The 24,086-nt window shown below is 35.2% G+C and overlaps 1 protein-coding gene across 1 annotated transcript in view; it reads right to left on the bottom strand.

The window, feature by feature from the left end:
* LOC306876083 (tumor necrosis factor receptor superfamily member EDAR-like) overlaps positions 1-24,086 on the bottom strand; it is a gene marked incomplete at its 3' end in the record, with an annotated part of 32,789 nt that overhangs the window by 2,806 nt on the left and 5,897 nt on the right. Inside the window, exons 3-8 of the mRNA XM_079426999.1 lie at positions 16,761-16,942; positions 10,538-10,623; positions 6,859-6,942; positions 5,507-5,632; positions 5,199-5,273; positions 3,929-4,001 (exon numbers count right to left, since the gene is read on the bottom strand). Coding sequence (XP_079283125.1) covers positions 3,929-4,001; positions 5,199-5,273; positions 5,507-5,632; positions 6,859-6,942; positions 10,538-10,623; positions 16,761-16,942 — 626 coding nt within the window. The remainder of the gene's footprint in view (positions 1-3,928; positions 4,002-5,198; positions 5,274-5,506; positions 5,633-6,858; positions 6,943-10,537; positions 10,624-16,760; positions 16,943-24,086) is intronic.

Below are 24,086 nucleotides of genomic sequence, written 5' to 3'. Positions count from 1 at the left end.
CATGTTGAAAAATATTACATTATTGTAATGTTTTTTGCCAGCCACAGTCACTGTGAGCTGCATGAAGGTTCTTCAGGGTTTGAAATGCCTGATTTAGACATTTGCTTTTCTGCCTATTGTGCTTTACAGCAATAATTATCATGTACTGACTAGCCTGTTGTTTTCAGCTCGTAGTTAAACTTCCCAGAAAGAGCTAACAAGCACCTGTTGACAAAGACGGCTCAGAGCCGCACACAGAATGTCATTGTTTTCAGACACTCGATACCTGCGCCGGTCTGGATCTGCATTAGCACATACTCTGGCAAGAGACAAATCTCCCGCTTCACATGTCTACAACAATCATAAACAGATGCAATCTATCTACATATTACTTCATTTAGAATATTTCTGACCAATTGCAACCAGTCGGTCAATGCTGAGCTTTTGGGCTATTTCACTTTTCATTACATGTTGTTTCAGACAAGTGGAAAGAAAAAAACTCCAAAATACACATTCAAGTTTTAATTTTATCGCACTTTATCTATTTGCATCTGTACATCTTTTAAAGAGATTTTTCTCCATTTTAGTAGCACGTACATACACCAAACTTTTATTTCCTATCTATATTCTGAAGGTTTTTATTGAGGCGTTTGTTCATATATAATTTGCCTGGTTTTATTTTTACACTTTATCCATTTATCTATTTGCATCTGTAGATTTCAGTTCCAAAACACATCTTTAAAAAGTTTTTTCTCATTTCAGCAGCACTTCCAAACACCAAATTTTACAGTTTTATTCCTACCTGTATTATGATGGGTTTATGAGGGGTTTGTTTCATATCATTCACCTGATTTTATTTTCTTTCTTTTTGTTTCTGTAGATTTAATTTACAGTACACAGGGTAAACGTACCTATTAAGCTCACCAAAATCTACATTGAGACATTTTTAGTGCATACGGTATTGGTTTCAGTACAAAACGTTGTTAAAATAAAATATTAATCTCACACAAAAATGAAAAAAGCATTTCAATTAAGATATACATCATTAAATTCAAAAAGTAACACCCCTGGTCCCATTAAGATCACATCATGTTTTATTAAAAAATCTTGTTTAAGGAAATTTTTATTAAAAATAATTGTAAAAATATATATTTTATAAAAATTTCAATCACAAAAAAACTGAACACTAAAATCAAGCAACAAGTTGATCAGTTATATATTCATAGTGAAGTGTCATCTAAACACATATCAACATCTAGACTAGTCCACATTCAGCTAAGGAACACATTCAAAAATCAAATAAAACAAACCAATAAAACCTTTAATTCATGGGGATGAACACAGAAACTAGCCTCATTATGACGCCTCTTTTTAAATGGATGTAATCTTATCTCTAGTCTCTTAAGACTGGAATACACATGATTTCTGCTCTGATTTAACACAGATTTACAGTCTGGAGAAGTTGATGCTGGTTGCCAAAGATCAGAGCCAGTCTGCAGATTTGAGTCGACTGATTCCATAGAAAATCAATTCACTTAAAGTGACAACCATCAGTTAATATTTAAAGTCTGTTTATGAAGTATTTATATAGACGTTCAGTGTGGAAGAGCTTAAAGAGAGCACACTGAGCTTAATTGGAGCAGCAACAATTTCTAATAATTTTCATGTAATATATTTATTAAAATGACAGGATTTGTGCTAAATAAATAGTCTAGGTCATGTATTAAGTTCATACATATTTTAATATGAACAACTATTATTAAAAATATGTATGAAATTATACTTTTTCTTATTGATGTCACACTGAAGCTGTGTGATTTTCATAGTAGTGCAACGTTTAAGCTCACCTTAAAATAATATGAAATCTTAAAAAATTACCGATCAGCAATAAACTGTCAATGTATAATATTATGGATGTAAAAGCACAAGCCAGTAATGCCTGTGAAGTAATATGTTAGTGTAGCACACAATCTTATCCAGCTAGTCAGCTAACTGTGTTCTGTAACATCTGGGCTATGTTGCTAAAACTATCTTTTAGATCTAATGCAATTATTTCCCACATCCAAGTTCCAGGTTATAATGTGCAAAGTTCTAAACATTAATCTCTTAATTTTTCAAGAAGTAGTCAAACTTACCCAAAATAAAGGCTTAAACATCTAAAAAAAACACACCTTTAACGGGTTCCTCTTTTGGTGAAAGCTTTTAGACAGCTTTCAAAATGGCCGCCAGACAGTGTGAACACATGGAGACTCATATCTCAGTGTGCAATGATCTGATTGACTTCAAATTATAGGAGGTATATAGTAACAAACACATCAACTGGTTAAAACATCAAGTAGGATAATACATATTTTTTTCTTATTATAATCTGAGCTCAAAAATGGAAGTGTGCTTAATAGGTACGTTTACCCTATCTTTAAAGAGTTTGTTTCTCCACCTCAGCAGCAATTAAATACACCAAATTATAAAGTTTTATTCCTCTCTATATTCTATAGTTTTTTACTGATGGGTTTGTTCATATCACTTACCAGGTTTTTGCACTTTATCTTTTTGTGTCTATAGATTTCAATTTCAATACACAAGGCCTTTTTTCTCAAAATGAGTTTGTTTCTCCACCTCAGCAACACTGACATATACCAAATTTTACAGTTTTATTCCTACCTGTATTAAGAAGGGTTTTACTGAGGGGTTTGTTCATATATCATTCACCTGCTTTTATTTTTGCACTTCATCTTTTTACCTCTGTAAATTTAATTTGCAATACAATCTTTAAAGGTTGTTTTCTCATAATGAGTTTTATCTCCACTTTAGCAACGGTTACATAAACCAAATTTTAGAGTTTTCTTCCTCTCTATATTCTAAAGGTTTTTACTGAGGGGTTTGTTGATATATTGTTTGCCTGGTATTATTATTGCACTTTATCTATTTGCGTCTGTATATTTCAATTCCAATACATATCTTCAAAAAGTTTGTTTCTCCACTTCAGCAGCACTTACAAACACCAAACTTTACTGTTTTATTCCTACCTATATTCTGAAGGGTTTTACTGAGGGGATTGTTCACTGATTTACACAACTTTTTTCCCTAAAAACAAGCTGAAATGTATTTTTTCTATCTGTTTCAGTAAAATTTTTTTTTATGGAGTGATAAAAATTCCCCTCTGGAAAAAACCTTTAACTCTAATATGTCAACAAAATCAAGAATTTCGAACCTGGCTTTATCCAATGACCAGACTTGCAGTATGTGCTGGAAATGTAGTGCATATTTAATTAGATAATGGCTCATTTGCTTATATAAATTTAACTTGTTATACAAAAATTGTTTGCAATTCTTAAAGTAATTAAACAACTGGGAAAGTATGATGATATCTATTAGTTGTTTTTTTACCATATTCACCTGCAGTGTCTTGAGAGTGAGTGAGATGAGAGACAGTGTGTTATTCACAACAATCAGAACTAATGAGTGTAAAGCAGGGGATGTTCTCATCTAACTAGTGTGAGGAAAGCAGTTTTATTTCTTTATTCAAGCTTCTGCTGCTCCTTGGAAAAGAAGGAAGAAAAAAAGAGTTTGAGGCGAAAAAGTGTCATCTTATGTTTGAAGCGGAGCTATTTTCACCTGGCGGTTTTGGCTGCACCGCTGCGTAATTATCACACGCTTGATTACGTTTGTCTGAAATGAACATCTCCTGTGGAAAGCGTAGCTGCAGGCTGGATCTGTGTTTGACTACCTCATCCTGTCTGTAAGCCACATAATGTTTCCAGTCAGATGAGAAGAGAAGATGTGCAGCTCTGTGCTGCTGCACAAACATGTCCTGCGGTGGCTGAATTACTGGCACAATCTCACATGAGATGAGGAAACGTGTTTGACGCCTCTGTACGAGTGCTGGTTAAACCCTGTTTGTCTTATCTTGCAGTAGTTAAAGGTTTGTTTAGCTTGAGTGAAGACTCACCTCTTTGCTGTTTTTGGAGATGAAGGCTTGAGCTTATCAAATTCATCCTTTTCTGCAAAGATCACCACGTTTTCTGGAAAGACAATGTGTGAAGATCAGTGACGTGCTCATTCATCTCAGATCAGCTATTGTTTTATTTGAAACTTTTTTTTTTTTGTGAAAAGCTTCTCTGGACATTGGAGTTGATAGTTTTTAGTGTAATTTCAATAAATGTAGAAAATGACTGTTTAATGCATGAATTATGAATATTCATTATACATTCTTGAACAGTTTATACAATAATACATTCAACTTTCTGTAACATGTAGTTGCAAAGTTACTTACTGTTAGTAGAATGTCTAAAGTGGACTATTGAAATAAAGTGTGACCCAAGTTTCTGTTTTTACTGATTAGAATACAAACAAATGCATTTGGCAGATGCTTTTATCCAAAGCAACTTATATTGCATTCAAGGTATATACATTTCTATATCGGTCCATGCATTCCCTGGCAACTGGACTTAGGCATTTATGTTGCAAGTGCCATGATTTACAATTTGAGCTACAGGAACTAAACGGATATGAATTGGATATGTGTAAAATTAAATAAATGGTCTGTTTTCTGTCTGTGTGAACACTCATCTGAAGTCAGATTTGCAGCTGTGAGTGCATGAGTGGATCTTTCTCATGTATTCTGTTGTTATAAGTGGCTTAGCTGAGAATATCTGGTGGGAAATTGGATAAACGTGGATGTCTAGCTTTGCAGGCATTTGCTCATCCGCTCTGAAGCAAGATTAATGTTGTGACTTACAGTAACATGAATGCATCTGCTTTTCTTCTGCTTCAGTCTTTAACATTTGGGACTGTTTCATGATGAATTGCAAGACAATTTTTTTCAAATGTATTTTTTTAAGGATTGTTTTAGTGAATACACTGCAACGAGCTAAATGGAAAATCCATTCATAATGAAAGATGAATCAAAATAAATGTTTAATATTCATAGAATTCATTAAATCGCAAAAACTATAAATACAAATGTATTTCTACTCTTCTGACAGTGATTGATTGATGGCTAAATGAGCTGCAGTGAGAGTGAGTGAAAGCTAATTTTGAGGGGGTTTTCTCCAGACGGTATGTGATGGTTATGCAGAAATGTGTTGTGAACGTTCGGTGCTGTCAGTGAGAGCCGCGGGGTGAAGGAACATTCCAGATTCACCTCGTCCCGTCTGCTGTCTGTCACGTCATCTTAAGCAGTTCAACACGTATAGATGTCAAACCAAACGTTCGCTCACCTTGAACCTCCTTCTTCTCCTCCTGCTTGTTTGTTTGGGTTTCCACTGTTTTTATCATTTGTCCAGAACAGCATGCTGGGAAAGAAAGAAATAAAGAGCTGGGTTAGATTCACAGCACTGCTATTCATTTAATGTCTGGAGCAATAAGAAAGAGTTTGAAATATGGGAATGATCTCAAGTAAATGTAGAGCAGAAGGACTCAATCTGCGGTCAGAAGAGCTTCCCAGTGGACGAACACACACATCAGTTATGAGGAACACACACACACACACACACACATAAAGAGTATGTAGTTCTAGCAATCTTACCTTGTCCACTCGGTTTGGTCTTCAGGATGTAGAACATAATAATCATCACTATAGCGATGGCCATGATGAAGATGGTTGACATGGCGATGATGAGGGCCGTTGCTAGGTGACCTTGTCCTGTTGGATCTGGAACACAGTAAAAGATTCTATGTTGCTTGATGACCGTAAAATGCTACACTTGCATGATGAACTGACTTTGTTTTGACTGATTGTTTAAGGACCCTTTTGGTGCCGATGTCAATGTTACGTCACAGTGCTAGCTGGAGACAAAACAGAGAAAACTCGAGGCAGCCAATTCAAACCAGCACAGATTGGGCAACATAAGAAGCTTAAAATATTATCTTGTTGTGATGTTGGGTGCCAGAATCGATGTAATATATGCTCCAGTTTGAAATCTGATCACATACCTGCTGCCACTGCCAGACACAAAACTCGACAGCTGTGGTTAAACGTGATAAAATGAGCGGACTGAACAGAAACCATCGTCAAAACTCTCGCGTTTGCAGCGTACACTTCTTATTAGAAAAGGTTTAATAAAGTATTGTCTTTTGTTGTTATGGATTATGGTTTGTGTTACGCGTCTAAAGATTTCTTATGCATCTCATGACTATGTTGTACATGAAATAATGTCTGTAATGCATGTGTGTAAAACTGACGATTTATATGCTTAGTCATCTGTAATTGTACATACATTGTTGTGATTGATTGTGGCTGGAATTTAAGAACTTGGTAAGAAAGAATAATCAAATATGAAGCGTTCAGGGGAATCTTTCTGCCTCCACCTAAGCTCCGCCCACAGAAAAACATCACGGTTTACTAAAACAGAAAAGAGTCTATTCTGATGTTATTATTAATACTTAATGTACCTTATAGTTCTCATATTCTATAATGTTGCTGGTGTTTTATCTAAGCAATAAGGCCGTATTTTACAGTGATTTTACTATGTTTGAAAACAACCATGGTAAATCTGCTGTGTTAATATAAAATATATGTGTCCCTGGAGCACAGAAGCAGTCATCAGTAGCACAGGTATATTTGTAGCAATAGCCAACAATACATTGTATGGATCAAAATTATACATTTCTCTTTTATACCAAAAATCATTAGGATATTAAGATCATGTTTCATGAAGTATATATCAAAACTTAATTTTTGATTAGTAATATGCATTGCTAAGAACTTCATTTGAACAACTTTAAAGGAGATTTTCTCAATATTTAGATTTTTTTGCTCCCTCAGATTCCAGATTTTCTAATAGTTGTATCTCAGCCAAATATTGTCCGATCATAACAAACCATACATCAATGGAGAGATTATTTATTCAGCTTTCAGATGATGTTTTGTGCTCTTGCCTTTCTCTGCGTGTGGAAATATGGTGGTGCTGCTGGACGACACGCTGGGAGCTCGGCCCGATGACGGCGTCGTCGTCTGCATGCCTGTAAAAAACATTCAATAAAATCAGTCAATAGAGTGTCACTCGTACATCTGCTGAACGCTTGTAGATCTCTCATTATTATGAGATTTTAAGGAAATAAATGACTAAGTAACATTTGCATGTTCACGGTTCTCTGATGCTGGTTATTGGTCACATGACATGCAGGTAAACAAATAAAATATTTATTTTTTTGGTGTTTTATTTTGATTTATTTTAATTTGACATTTTTATGATTTTCATTAAACTCACAAACACCCTGCAGTTCCTTTACGAGGCCAAATTTGGGAAACCTTGACCTAATGTAATGTTTAATGCATGTTGTTAATTACAACAAATGAAATATATTTTCTTACACTTTTTATATCAATATGGTACAAGATTATCCTATTTAAATAAATGTGATGAACGAGTAAGGTCAAAAGTAGCTATATTGCCTAAAATGTCTAATGTAATGGATTGGTTACTAATATAATTTGGAATCAGTAATATATTTATATATATTTAAAATGACCAGAAAATACAAACATGAGTTATTCTAGATGATGAAAAGCTGCTGATTGCTCAGCTTTGAGAAGTGATAATGTGAGAATGTTCTCTGATGGAGTGCAACTTGATGCCGCATGACATTTAGTGTATAACAACCCAACATTAAATATGGGACGCTAACAGCCTTAATGGACTAAAACACAAATCTGTGAGTGTTTCCAGCTCTGGAGTTGAAGTACTGATTTAATTAAGCCCAACAGGAACGGCACCATTTGTCAAAGCTCTCATAGGTTTGAGGTCTTTGCTTATTTCTTTCTCATTGCGAGAGTCAAACACACGAATCGCTCTGCCAAACCCCATCAGTCATCTGACTTCATTAGAACCCATTATCAATCTGATGTTACCACAACCATTTAATGCCAAATCATCTGCTGAGATCACAGATACTGAAATCATGTGTGAGGTCCGCCGCTGGACGCATGTTTCCATGCCTGTTGCCTGCAAGCAGCAGCAAGTTAATCATCTCTTTATTCCCTCCAAACTCTTAATTATTAGACGGAGCTGCGCTGAGCTGCGGGCGAGCATAATTTGCAGATTACCCGGCGAGTGCGAGCATGTCTTCACTCCCTCCACATACTTTCACATCTGCAGCTTTAAAAGACCTTTTTGTTATGCTTTTTTAATTAAATAGAATTCCCACCTACTTCATTTCTGTCACCGCACAATAGAAAACAATTAAAGCGGCTCTGACCAGCGCAGACGTGTTTCCCAGCACAAAGACCCCTTCATTTACAGGATGCTCATCCGAAGAGGAACAAAACAATTCATCAACAGTATTCATAATTCATCAGACTTCCAGGCTTATCATGAACCGTCGTTCTCAGAGCGGATATGAAGCGGATATAAAGAAATAAATCAATTATGGACGCTTTAGGCAAGATCAAGTTCATCTTGATAACATAAAACCCACAACTTAATGCACATAAAAATGAATATTAATTATTAAAAAAAATAATAATTTAGAAAAATTCTAAATCAAATTAAATAAAAATAAAAAGGCTACTAAAATAATCTAAATAAAATAAAATAAAAGCAATTCATCAAAAAGCCAACATTTTTTGTAATATATAATGTTAGGTTTATTGCACAACCACAGATCGGAAATCTGTCACTAAAACTGTAAAGAAATTAATAATTTACACAAGCAGGAAACGTTCATCTTTATAGTGCATTATATACACAACAAAATGTTTGACTTAAAGAAAAAGACTAAATTAAAGACATAAAAGCCACAACTAAAATCATTTCTGGGCATAAAAAATAATGTGTAAATTAAATAAAGTATAAAATAAAATATATATATTTTTTATATATCAGTTTGTGAACGATACTCATGATATACAATCCTAGGTTTATTAGACTGCTAACAAACTGTTTTTCTCATTCTCTCAGAGGGGATCTGGAGAAAATAAATAAATAAATAAAATAAATGAATGAATGAATAAATGTATTTTTCGAAGAGGCAACAATATTTGTGATATATAATACTAGGTATATTCGACGATTAGATTAGATTAGGAAGCATGGGCAACTAGAGAAAATAATGCAAATGAAATATTGTGCAAATAGTGTCCCGGTTATGTCCAAAACAGAGTTTCAGCTCTTAGATTTAAGAGTAAAAATATTTATCTGCTTGATCAGCTTGATTTTCACTAGAAATCTGAATTAGAAATGGTCTCTCGTCAGAGTTTCTACTCTTTCTGAAGAAACATCTCGTGGCCGAAGACAAACAGAGATTTAAAAAAAGAAATTAGCAAAACAAAACAATAAAAAGCTTGGCTCTCGCTCGCTCGGTCAAACCTGGAGGTAATTAGTTTCCCTCGCTTCCACAAACGAAGACATTTCATCCCAAATAAAAAGACCTCTAAGCCTGAAGGGAAAGCAGACGTGGTTATTTACGGCGCTGCTGCTGCTTGTGGTGAAGTTTAGCGGATTACGCCGCATTAAAGCCCAGGTTTGCGCAGTTCTCTGCTGGTTTCCATGCGGTCAGCGCTTCAGGTATGCGCCGCTAATCAGAGACTCCAGTGTGTTATGAACGATCTGCCAAACACCAGAGCCAGGCCAAGAGAAGGAAAATAAATCTGAGAAAGCTTCATGCACTGATGGCTGATGGAGTCCAGACGCGTTATTGATGACCTGCTGCTCGTTTCATCACTGGAACCCTGCGCTCAGATCTGGATCCGGCTTTGGGTTTGGTTCGCTTTGGTTTAGTCAATCTGTATTCTGGGATAAACTGTGTGTGGGCCTCCGGAACGGGAATGGAAGCGTTTATCGTAATTGTGTTTTTATGCATTTTTATGCAATTATGCATTATGCAAAATTATGCATTTTTTTATTATTATGATGCTTTAAACAACAAATACAGAACAATACAACAGACATTATAAATCCAGGGTAACAAAGAAGAAAAGAAAAGAAAAGAAGAGAAAAGAAAATCATAGACATGCATGACCTTTACATTATTCAAAGATTTTGAAGATGCCTTTCTATTAGTTGAATAGTACTAAAATCATTTTCCAACTCTTTATAAAACACTGTAAAACAGGGTTTTTTGTTAGAAAATCTACACCTATGAATGTGAAACTTAACCAACAAAATAAATAGATTAATAAAAAAAACTTTGTTAGTCACATTTTCATAATGTGCTGAATAAAAATAAGCGAAGAGAGGCAGAGAGAGGAGATGAGATGAGCACCCTGCAGCACAAAAGCAGTCATCAGTAACACAGGTATATCTGTAGCAATAGCCAACAATACATTGTGTGGCTCAAAATTATACATTTCTCTTTTATGACAAAAATCATTAGGATATTAAGATCATGTTCCATGAAGATATTTTGTAAATTCCCTACCATAAATATATCAAAACTTCTCAATATTTAGTTTTTTTTTTTTTGCTCCCTCAGATTCCAGATTTTCTAATAGTTGTATCTCAGACAAATATTGTCCTATCATAACAAACCATACATCAATGGAGTGCTTATTTAATTTAAAAAAATGGACCCTTATGACTGGTTTTGTGCTCCAGGGTCACAAATGAGATGTTCTTACACTCTTTGATGTTTCGAGGAGCGTTCTGACAGGAGTGACACACCATGCCATAGATGTTACGCGGACGGTTCTCCAGAATGTAGTACCTAAACCAGAAAAAACACAAACAAACTCTTAAAACATGTACTGCTGATCACTAAAGGAATGAAAGAATTATTAAACGTTTAGACAAAACAAAATAATTTTTATAGCACATTATATACACTACACAACAGTTATTCAGAGTGTTTGACTTGAAAAAAACAAAGTTCAAGACATAAAAGCCACAGCTAAAATACTTTACAGGCATAAAAATTAATGTGAAAAAAAAAAAAAAAAAAAAAAAATATATATATATATATATATATATATATATATATATATATATATATATATATATATATTTTTTTATTTTTTTTTTTTTTTTTTTTCCCAAAATGGACTAAAACAAATAATAGTGGACAAAATGTATTCAAAAACCATTACTGACTGCAAATAAAATATATATATATATATATATATATATATATTTTTTTTTTAAACGGACTGAAATAAATAAGGAAAGGAATAATAAAAATAAAAAAGCACATTACTGACTGCAGGGTGTTTGCCACAATTACCTTTTTTAATGTTTTGTTCCTTGGCAGAAACAAACAACAAAAAAACTGAATTGTAAGATATAAACTCAGAATTCAGAGAAAAAACTCAGAATTGTGAAAAAAAAAAATCTGAACTGTGTGAGAGTCACAATTACTTCTTTTTTTTTTTTTTAACCAAGGGGAAAACAAGCTTCCATAGAGAACATTTGACAGCAAAGAAAAAAACAACACAACTGAATTGTCATTGGGCTGATCGGGTTTAATGATCTGCTGCATGTTTAGTGTTTTTGCTCATCTGAAGTGAGTCGAGACGAACCGGTGCCCTCAAACACAGAACACACACATCACATTCAGATCGACACACACACGCCTGATCAAAGCCATCATGAGCTGCCATCTCAATGGAAATATCAGCGTTCAGACTTTACGTCCCTCATAACAGAAACAGCAGAGACTTCCTGAGGCAGAGTATATTAAACACACTCAATAATGTGCTTTTAAAAAGCTGCACGTTGTATATTTATATTCAGGCCAACTGAAACCAGACCTTCTGCTTTAAGTGGCAACAGCAGCATGAAGCCGTCGTGTGTGTGAGTGTAAGTGTGAGTGTGTATGAATGCCTTTGTGTGCATTTGAGTGTGTGCATGTTTGTGTATGCATGCATGCATGTGTGTGAGTGTGTCTGCACGTTTGTGCGTTTCAGTGTTAGTGTGTGTGCATGTGTATGAGTATGAATGCCTTTGTGTGCATTTGAGTGAGTGTGTGTGTGTGTGTGTATGTGTTTGTGTGAGTGAGTGAGTGAGTGTGTGCGTGCGGCATGTGTGTGTGTGTGTGTGTGTGTATGCATGGGTGAGTGTGTCTTCACGTGTGTGAGTGTGTCTGGGCGTGTGTATGAATGCCTTATTGTGCATTTGAGTGAGTGAGTGTGCGTGTGTGTATGTGTTTGTGTGAGTGAGAGTGTGCGTGCGGCATGTGTGTGTGTGTGTGTATGCATGGGTGAGTGTGTGTGTGTTTGTGTATGCATGCATGTGTGTGAGTGTGTCTTCAAATGTGTGTGAGTGTGTCTCGGTGTGTGTGTGTGCGTGTGTATGAATGCCTTATTGTGCATTTGAGTGAGTGAGTGTGCGTGTGTGAGTGTGTTTGTGCGTGTGAGTGTATGCATCCCTTATGAAAATCAACCATAGTTTTACTAAAAAAAAAAAACATATTTATTTGTACTGTATTTGTACAGTAGTAAAACTGTAGTTATACAAATGCCAATCGACCGCGGCAAAAAACATGGGTACAACACTTTTACTATAATAAAACCATTCTTGTAAGGGATGTGTTTGTGTGCTTTTGAGCGTGTGTTTGTTTGTGTGTGTGCCTGCAGAACTTGAGTTTTGTGATAATTCAGTAACACTTTACTTGAGGCCTTTAAATAAAATGCATTATAAAAGTATTGCAATGAATCATTAATGCCATGTAATACACATTATAATGCATCAAATGATCTCATGAATAATTGCAACCATGGTTAAAATAAATTATAATACTTATACATTCATTGCTACACGTTTAGAAAGTATAATGCATTAAAACACACGACAAACAACCAGTTTCAGATGTAACAAGGAATCTGCGAATATTATAATTAGTGCTGTCAAACTATTAATCGCGATTAATCACATCCAAAATAAAAGTTTTTGTTTGCATAATATATGTGTATGTTCTGTGTATATTTACAGTGCCTTCCACTAATATTGGCACCCTTGAGCAAAGGTGGCTGTGAAAATAAATCTGCATTGTTTATCCTTTTTATCTTTCATTCAAAAAAATTCACAAAATTCCAACCTATCATTGAAGTAAAACAATTGAAAGTGGGGGGAAAATCTAATTGTGAAATAAATGCTTTCTCTAGTTCATATTGGCCACAATTATTGGCACCCAATTATATGAGTTGACTCATCTAACTTATAACAACGACAAACCGTGGTTCACTGCAAAACTCAGACAGCTCCATCAGGCCAAAGAAGATGCTTACAGGAAAAGTAGATCAGAGTGGCAAAGAGGAATTATTCCGATAAGTTAAGGATCCAATTCTATTCCAGTGACACAGCTTCAGTGTGAAAAGGTCTGAAAGACATCACCAATTACAAGACACCATCCTCCAGCACTGTGGAGAATCAACAACTGGTAGACGATCTTAATGAGTTCTATTGTAGGTTTGAAAAAACACCATTCACACCTCCTGCAACCCCCCTCTCCCCCACACCTGCACTGCAGATAAGAGAAGATGACGTACGCCAGGTCTTCAAAAAGAACAAGAGAAGGAAGGCACCAGGCCCAGACGGTATGACACCAGCCTGTCTGAAATCCTGTGCTGAGCAGCTGGCCCCCATCTTCACACAGATCTTCAACAGATCACTGGAGCTGTGTGAAGTCCCCTCATGCTTCAAACGCTCCACCATCATCCCCGTCCCAAAGAAACCCAAGATTACAGGATTTAATGACTAAAGACCTGTGGCTCTAACATCTGTGGTCATTTGAAAAACTGGTTTTGGCTTATCTGAAGGACATCACTAGACCCTTACTGGACCCCCTGCAGTTTCCTACAGAGCAAACAGGTCTGTGGATGATGCAGTCAACATGGGACTGCACTTCATCCTGCAGCATCTGGACAGACCAGGGACTTATGTGAGGATCCTGTTTGTGGACTTCAGTTCGGCCTTTAACACTATCATTCCAGACCTCCTCCTGCCCAAACTAACTCAGCTCTCCTTCCCCACTCCCCACTGCTCTTCTCCCTCTACACCAACGACTGCACCTCCAAAGACCCCTCTGTCAAGCTCCTGAAGTTCGCAGACGACACCACACTGATCGGCCTCATCCAGGACGGTGACGAGTCTGCTTACAGACAGGAGGTTAAGGAGCTGGCTGTCTGGTGCAGTCTTAACAACCTGGAGCTTAACACGCTCAAAACTGTGGAGATGATCGTGCACTTCAGGAGAAACCCCCCTGCTCTCCCCCCACTCACCATCATGAACAGCACTGTGACTGCAGTGGAGTCATTCAGATTCCTGGGCACCACCATCTCTCAGGACCTGAAGTGGGATATTCACATTGACTCCATTGTGAAAAAGGCCCAGCAGAGGTTGTACTTCCTTCGCCAGCTGAGGAAGTTCAACCTGCCACAGGAGCTGCTGAAACAATTCTACTCCGCCATCATTGAATCCTTCAATAACTGTCTGGTTCAGCTCAGCTACCAAATCTGACCTCAGAAGACTACGGAGGGTAGTCCGGACTGCTGAGTGAATCATTGGTACAACCCTCCCCACTCTCCAAGAACTGTACTCATCCAGAGTGAGCAAAAGGGCTGGTAAAATCACTCTGGACCCCTCACATCCAGCACACAACCTCTTTGAACTGTTACCGTCTGGTCGACGCTACAGAGCTCTGAGCACCAGAACGACCAGACACAGGAACAGTTTCTTCCCTCAGGCAATCCATCTCATGAACACTTGAACTCTTAACAATAAACATGAAACACAAAACACTATCATACTTTTTATGTTTATTTTAGACACATACTTATTACATTTGAAATTCGCACCTAACATACCTGTACATACTGAATTGTCTATTTTGTATATTGTGTTTGTGCTATTTGGCACATTGTCCATTTTTGTATATTTGTACATTATTTATTTTATTTTAATTTTTTTACTATCTGTGTCCTGTCCTGTCGCTGTCATTCTGTCGCACTGTGGAGCTACTGTCACTAAAACAAATTCCTCGTATGTGCAAACATACCTGGCAATAAAGCTCATTTTGATTCTGATTATTGCAACATCCTTTTCCCAAGATAACAGCTCTGAGATGTCTGTTATAATGCCAGAAGTGTTTGGAGAACACCTGATAAGAGATCAGAGACCATTCCTTCATTCAGAATCTCTCCAGATACTTCAGATTCACAGCTTCTTCTCTTCAGTTCACCACTCATTTTCTACAGGCTTCAGGTCGGGGAACTGGAATGGCCATGGCAGAAGATTCATTTTGTGCTCATTGACCCATTTTTGTGTTTATTTCGATATTTGTTTTGGATTATTGTCCTGATGGAAGGTCCAAACATGGCCCATTATAAGATTTCTAACAGAGGCAGCCAGGTTTAGATTTTTTATCTGTTGGTATTTGATAGAATCCATGTTGCCTTGCATCTGAACAAGATGTCCAAGACCTCTGGCAGAAAAACAGGCCCACAGCATCAAAAATACAGCAGTATATTTAACCGTGGATATGAGGTACTTTTTATCCCTGTCTGTACTAAACTCATCTGGTGGGTTTGCTGCCAAAAGCTCTTTTTTTTTTTTTTTTAGTTTCATCTGACCATAGAAGCCAGCCCCATTTGAAGTTCCAGTCGTGTCTGATAACTGAATATGCTGGAGATTGCTTTTGGATGAGCTAGGAGAATTATTCTTGAAACCCTCCCAAACAACATGTGGTGATGTAGGTGCTGTTTGCCAATTTTTTTTTAAAGGTTTTCTGACCCCGAGGCTCAAATATTTTCTGCAATTCTCCAGCTGTGGTGCTCGGAGAGTCTTTAGCCACTCAAACTCTCCTCCTCACCGTGCATTAGAACGATATAGACACACGCCCTCTTCCAGGCAGTTTCATAACATTTTATGTTTGTTTGGAAATTCTTAAATATTGCCCTGATGGTGGAAATAGGAATTTTCACTGCTCTAGCTCTTTTCGTAAAGCCACTTAACTAATTTGTGAAGCTCAATTATATTTTGCTGCACATCAGAAATATATTCTTTGGTTTTTCTCATTGTGATGGATGATTAAGGGAATTTGGCCTTTGTTTTCCTCATATTTATAATCTTGTGGAACAGGAAGTCATGGCTGGACAATTTCATGCTCCTAGTCACCCTGGTGTGCTAAAAAATGTAAATATGAATGGGAATAAATTTCAGAGATATTTTACTCATAAGAATTTCTAGGGGTGCCAATAATTGTGGCCAACATTCATTGGAGAAAAACATTTATTTCATCATGAGATTTTCTCCCCACTTTCAATTGTTTTGCTTCAATGGTTAGAATTTTGTGAATTTTTTGAGTGAAAGATCAAAAGGATAAACCATGCATATTTATTTCCACAGCCGCCTTTGCTTATATTTATCAAGGGTGCCAATATTAGTGGAGGGCACTGTATTATGTATATATAGATACACACACATACAGTATATATATATTGAAACTATTTACATATATTTACATATTTATATTCATATAATTTATATTATAAATATATATAATATATATGTTATGGAAAAAATACTTTTATTTTGGATGTGATTAATCACGATTAATCATTTGACAGTACTAATTATAATGCCTTTTAATTAATTACCTATTTGAGAAATGAGACATTAACACAAATTTTCTGGTTAGCCTTTCTCAAACCATTGTTGTCTAGCTCTAAACTGTGTGTAGTTGGAGTGCTATGGGTTAAAGATGGTTAGGTTAGTCTGGGTCAGTCACACCAACACGAGGGAGAGTAAATGTTCCTTTAAAATCTCATAAAAGCCGAAGCTCCAGTCAGAAAACATTATTTAGGAGTGGAATAAACTGATTTGTGTAGGTTGTGATCAGTGTTTTCTTACCCCGGTAAACACGGTCCGCACTCTGCGTCGCTCTCCAGAGTCCCCTGCGTCAGGACGGTGGCGCGGTACAGCGAGTCGCAGTCTTTGTGGCGACGGCAGATCTCGTATTTGCCTTTGGAGAATTTCCCGGCTGGACAGGCGATGCAGGTGTAGTCGTCATCTTTAGTGCCATAACCACAGTTCTGAAAAGCACATGGTACAGAGATCCCTTCACACTCCATCTACAAGTCAAGTCTCCTTCATTTCTACAGCACTTATCAGTGTCGGGGGTAATGCATTACAAGCAGTGTTGGGGAAAGTTACTTTTAAAAGCAATGCATTACAATATTTCCTTACTCGCTAAAAAACTAACTTTATTATGTTACTCAGTTACTTTTAATGGAGAGTAATGCGTTATGTTACTAAGTAATTACGTTAGTTAATTTTTATGGAATGTAATGCGTTACGTAAATTAAGTTACTTTTTAAATCTGGGCAGGCCTTGCTTGTTTGTTTTTAATATAAAAAGTTATTTTACAAATGTAAAAGCTCTTTTACAACAAAAGTGAAGTGAATACGCCTCAGACTGAAGGAAATGTAGATTCAGGTCTGTACAGTAGAGGGCGCCGCTCAAACTAATCACATGAAGAATATGACGCAGGAGAAGAAAGTTCAACACTATTCAGAAATAGCAAGAATTTAAATATTTTTGTCATTTTTGATTATTAGTATGGTTGAATTGGATCATCGAAGGTCAGTAGCAAATACGTTGGTTAATAAAATGGGATTAAATGCATAAATGATATTTGTCTTATTTAACATATTTAATTATTGCAGGTTTGTATAATATTCTGAGTTTGATTGTTTTTATTGATTGAGGAACACTGAATGTGTTTTAGTGCAGGTGAGATGAGTAAATACATGTTGATATTTAGTCTAGAACTACAGTAAGATCATGTTGATATTTAGTCTAGAACTACAGTAAATACATGTTGATATTTAGTCTAGAACTACAGTAAATACATGTTGATATTTAGTCTAGAACTACAGTAAATACATGTTGATATTTAGTCTAGATCTACAGTAAGATCATGTTGATATTTAGTCTAGAACTACAGTAAGATCATGTTGATATTTAGTCTAGAACTACAGTAAATACATGTTGATATTTAGTCTAGATCTACAGTAAGATCATGTTGATATTTAGTCTAGATCTACAGTAAGATCATGTTGATATTTAGTCTAGAACTACAGTAAGATCATGTTGATATTTAGTCTAGATCTACAGTAAGATCATGTTGATATTTAGTCTAGAACTACAGTAAGATCATGTAGATATTTAGTCTAGAACTACAGTAAGATCATGTAGATATTTAGTCTAGAACTACAGTAAGATCATGTAGATATTTAGTCTAGAACTACAGTAAGATCATGTTGATATTTAGTCTAGAACTAAAGTAAGATCATGTTGATATTTAGTCTAGAACTACAGTAAGATCATGTTGATATTTAGTCTAGAACTACAGTAAGATCATGTAGATATTTAGTCTAGATCTACAGTAAGATCATGTAGATATTTAGTCTAGATCTACAGTAAGATCATGTAGATATTTAGTCTAGAACTACAGTAAGATCATGTTGATATTTAGTCTAGAACTACAGTAAGATCATGTTGATATTTAGTCTAGATCTACAGTAAGATCATGTTGGTATTTAGTCTAGATCTACAGTAAGATCATGATGATATTTAGTCTAGAACTACAGTAAGATCATGTTGATATTTAGTCTAGAACTACAGTAAGATCATGTTGATATTTAGTCTAGATCTACAGTAAGATCATGTTGATATTTAGTCTAGATCTACAGTAAGATCATGTTGATATTTAGTCTAGATCTACAGTAAGATCATGATGATATTTAGTCTAGAACTACAGTAAGATCATGTAGATATTTAGTCTAGATCTACAGTAAGATCATGATGATATTTAGTCTAGAACTACAGTAAGATCATGTAGATATTTAGTCTAGAACTACAGTAAGATCATGTTGATATTTAGTCTAGAACTACAGTAAGATCATGTAGATATTTAGTCTAGAACTACAGTAAGATCATGTTGATATTTAGTCTAGAACTACAGTAAGATCATGTAGATATTTAGTCTAGATCTACAGTAAGATCATGATGATATTTAGTCTAGAACTACAGTAAGATCATGTAGATATTTAGTCTAGATCTACAGTAAGATCATGATGATATTTAGTCTAGAACTACAGTAAGATCATGTAGATATTTAGTCTAGATCTACAGTAAGATCATGATGATATTTAGTCTAGAACTACAGTAAGATCATGTTCACACACAACGCTCTGCACTTACTCCTGATTTCTCTCAACACCAGAGCTGTCACTCAATACATCAGAAACGCAGGAACTGGAGTTATGCATTTGAAAAAGTAACTCAGATATTTATTTCTAAATTAAAAAGTAATGTTACTTTACAAGTTACTTAAAGTAATCTGATTACGTAACTCACATTACTTGTAATGTGTTATCCCCAGCACTGATTACAGGTAGTGTGATTTATGTAATCAGATTACTTTTTCAAGTAACTAGTGAAGTCATGAAATACTTTTTAATTTACAACAAAGTATCAAATACGTAATGCAAGTTACTTTGTTTCCCATTTATTGACTGACAGCTCTTGTGTTGCCATGTTGAGAGAAAATATAAACTTGCAAAATTGCAAGGAAAAAACAGAATTGCAAGATGCAAACTTTGAACTGCGCGAAAAAGTCTTCATTCTGTCGCATCTTATATAAAGTCGCAATTCTGGCTTTTAAAAATAAAAATAAAAAGGTAATTGTGACTTTTTCACTTAACAATTCTCTCAATTTGAGGAACTTTTTCTCGCAATTCTGAGAAATACAAAGTCTAATGTCCAAAAGCTGTGGAAAGAAAAAAACTGATTTGCAAGATAAAAATAAATTCTGAATTAAGAAATGTAAAAAAAAAAAATATCTTGGAATTATGATTTAAAAAAAAATAAAAAAGGAAATTCTGACTTTTTAACAGTTTTAAATTTTTTCTCTTGCTATTCAGAGAAATATAATCACAGAATTGTAAGATAAAACCTCAAACTGCATGACAAAGGTAATAATTGCAAGACAAACAGTTGCAATTGCCCTATTAATTGATTAATCCGTGGTGAAAACAAAATAAAAACAGAAATGAACTTGTTAAATAGCTTGTTGTATTCCACATTCGTAAGTCACTTTGGATAAATGCATCAGCTAAATAAATAAATAAATGTAAATTTGGAATTGCATGAAAGAAAGTCAGACCTTTCTCAGAATTGCAAGAAAATTTTTAGTTATCTCACAATTTTGACATTTTTTACTCCGTAGTAGTAAAGCAGCTCTACAGAAGACAATAGAGTCATTATTCAGATCAGATTCAGTTCTAGTTTATGTTCTCATCTGATCTAAATCAATGATAATACTGAATATGAATTGTATGTCATTGATCGTAATGCATTGAAGTGTGTGGCGTTGGCGTAGAGATCTGCAGACCTCATCTTTAACCGATCAGAAATGAATCACAGCACTGAACATCCAGTTGTTTTTAATCCTCAAATATGAAGCAAGCGATGAAGCAGCAGCTGCTGGAGTTTAGCGAGCTGCCAGAACCATCCGCAGAAACACGCTTAATGAGAAACACGTCATGAAGAAACATCCCAGCAGCGGCGCTCAGATTCACATTCATTGTGTTTCATAATCCAGAACCAGAGAATAACATCTGAGCATGCTTTCTCTTCACTATCCACAACAACTCCTCCACAGAAAAACTCTCAAATGTGCTTCACATTCTCACTGATTCGGATGTTAAAGCGCTCACGACATGAAAGGCTTCGTTAGAACATCTCCCGGGGCCGTTTCAGATTTATTATTATTTTCTTGTCATTTCTGAATGCTGTCGAGCGCTGAGCTCTTAATTAGCGTAATGAGGCAATGCTGATGCATCTTTGGTGGGCAGAGGTGCAGTGCTTTGTTCTTTTGGCCTCCGGTGTTGGTTTGGGAGTCTTGAGCGGAGATAAAAGAGATTGAGATGTTGGTACTCGCCATCTGCTCTGATTTAAAACTTACTGAGAAGTCCTTCTCCGTTCTGACATTCACCCCAACATGCATTTCAATACTGAAGCACACACACACACTCGTTCGCTTCATGGGAAGTAAAACATGTTTTTAAGCTCAAACGTCTTTTATCTGCTTCTTTTGAATCAAGATCATCTTTAGCCCCAGAGCACCAGTGTTATTGGATTGTTTAGGAACGCAGCATCTTTTTCTGTCGTAAATGCTTTTTTTCAGTACCATATTTTCCCGAAAATAAGTTAAAAAAAAAGACCGAAATAATGACTTTCAGAAGTAATGTAAAAATTTCTAAAAAGTTTTAATAAAATGGGGAAAAAATGGGAAATAAGTTGCAACAGGTCAAAATTGCATTTTTGACAGAAAGTTGTATCAGTGTATAAGTCACATTTTGTTATTGCATTCAAAATTAATGTGAAAAAAAATAAAGTAAAAAGTAAAAAGTCACATCAGGTCAAAATTGCATTTTTTGAGAGAAAAGACACATTTGAATTGCAGAATATAAAGAATTGTGTGAGAAGTCTGAGAAGAAATGTCTGAATTGTGAGATAAAAAGTCACAATGATCATTTTGAGAGTTTTTATCTCTCAATTATTTATTGTTATAAATGTAAATAGAACAATATTTGTCTGAGATACAACTATTTGAAAATCTGGAATCTGAGGGAGCAAAAAAATCTAAATATTGAGAAAATCTCCTTTAAAGTTGTTCAAATGAAGCTCTTAGCAATGCATATTACTAATCAAAAATTAAGTTTTAATATATTGCCCCGTACAATGTATTGTTGGCTTTTGCTACAAATATACCCGTGCTACTGATGACTGTTTTGTGCTCCAGGGACACATATATGTTGCTTCACAGCAGCGGATCTCTTCACGAGTGTTGCATTCTTCAGAAACAGCACATGCCTGCGTGTGTTGCGTTCGAGAAGCATCAAATGAAAGAGAGCTTGATTTAGATCACAGCTCATTTAAATTACAGGCTGAAGGCATCGTTAACTCCAGCAGAACTGAGAACCACTCAAATATAAAGCAGCATCATTTTACTGGTAATTTTCACAGCCACTCCAAACAATCTCTGAGGTATAATTATGCAAAAATGACTCTTATTTCCGTAATAGTTGTTTTCTTTGCAAATGGTGCCTATTTTTGCTGGAATCCATCTCAAATTGCAAAATTCCTTAATATAATATTTGTTGAAATGAAGTCAAATGAAGGGAGTTTTTCTTAAAACAAGAACAATTACCTGCCAATGAGGTTAGAAAAATTATCTTGTTTTGCTTTGAATTAAGTGGATTTTTCTGAGGCCACTGACAGATATTTGCTTTTGTTTTATTCAAAAACTCACTTCATTCTGATGCATTTTTCAAAAACAAGACATAAGATATTAAGTAATTTTGCTTCTCCAGTAAATGTGTCTTGGTTTAAGAATGTTTGGATATTTGTATTGGAAAATAAGACAAGAATACTGTCAAAGACAATCATTTTTGCTGTGTAATTTGAGTATTTACTTCTGAAATACTGTTTTAGCTGTTTTAGTATTTTCTTGTAACATTTGGGTTACAAGAAAATACTATTTCAGACTTTCTACTTCAAAATTTCATGTTTAATTCAATCTGTTACTTGAAATAGAAAAACCGAAACAGTATTTTCTTGTCAAATGCATCACAATAATATTTTTTTTATTTATGAAAATATATATCAAGTTTAAGAATGCAGCGCTGTTTAACGAGTTCTAAATTATTTTCTTAATTAGCATTTTTGTCTTATTTTATAGTACAAATATTTAAAACTAAGAAATATTAAGAAATAATTAAAATAATTAAACATTTTAAGAATAATATTAAGAAATATTAACTTTAGAAGCAAAATGACTTAAGATATTAAGTCTTGTTTTCTGAAAATGTAATTAAAATATTGTTAGTTTTTGCTTAACACAAGAAAAATGCTCTGCCAGTGGGGTCAGAAAAATAATCTTAATTCAAAGGATAAACAAGATTATTATTTTTGCCCCATTGGCAGATATTTTTGCTTGTTTTGAGTAAATTTTTGATAATTTTTTCCGAAAGCGAGACACACTATCTTGAGTCATTTTATTAGTCAAGTAAATGCATCTTGATTCAGTTTAGATATAAAGTTTAGATATTTATACTAGAAACCAAGACAAAAACACTGAGTAATAAAATAATTTTTTTGCACTGCAAAAATACTGTCAAAGACTCTAATTTTTTGCAGCTTCTGCTGAATTCAGAGTGTAATCAGCAGTGGAAACCTCCTCAGATCAGCTGAGGTTTGTATCTGAGACAAACCTGATCAACAGAACTGTGAAAAATCACAGAGCCGTCTCTCTTTAAGTGTTCAGTTAGACCTGTCTCTCTGTCTCTCGTCTCCAGATCTTCTGAAGTCATCTGATGCCGCTGCTCTCTGGGTGGTCCAGAGAAAGACCATCAGCTCTTAAAGGAGCCGTTCACAGTAAAACACTGTCATTACTGACTCTTTCGTGTTTCTGAAGAACCTACATGCACTTCTTTTCCACACAACAACAGTTCATAGAGAACAACATGACGGTAACAAAGCAGCATTAAAGTGCAGTCACCTTTATCTCTATCGCGCATCATACAGTACAAACTGTTTGAAAAGCAGCTCAAGTGAAGTATTATAATAGTTGACTCAAGTTTTCTGATATCATCTGATTTAACATATGTGAGCCTGCAGCACAAAAGCAGTCATGAGTAACACAGGTATATTTGTAGCAAGAGCCAACAATACATTGTATGGATCAAAATTATACATTTCTCTTGAATCATTAGGATATTAAGTAAAGATCATGTTCCATGAAGATATTTAGTAAATTTCCTACCGTAAATATATCAAAACTTCATTTTTGATTAGTAATATGCATTGCTAAGAGCTTCATTTGAACAACTTTAAAGGAGATTTTCTCAATATTTAGATTTTTTTGCTCCCTCAGATTCCAGATTTTCAAATAGTTGTATCTCAGACAAATATTGTTCTATTTACAAAAATTGACCCTTATGACTGGTTTTGTGCTCCAGGGTCACATATGAACTGAGACTTGGAATATTATCTTTTAGGGGCCGTGTTTTTGCTTTCCACTGAGCAGCTCCTCTATTGTTTTTGTAGGTAAACATGCATTAGATGGATGTGTTTGACTGCTTCATTCGCATATTGTGTCTTTTGCAT

This window comes from Barbus barbus (genome assembly GCF_936440315.1).
Source record: "Barbus barbus genome assembly, chromosome: 10".
Taxonomy (NCBI): Eukaryota; Metazoa; Chordata; class Actinopteri; order Cypriniformes; family Cyprinidae; genus Barbus; species Barbus barbus.
This window is presented reverse-complemented; position numbering and strand designations above follow the sequence as displayed.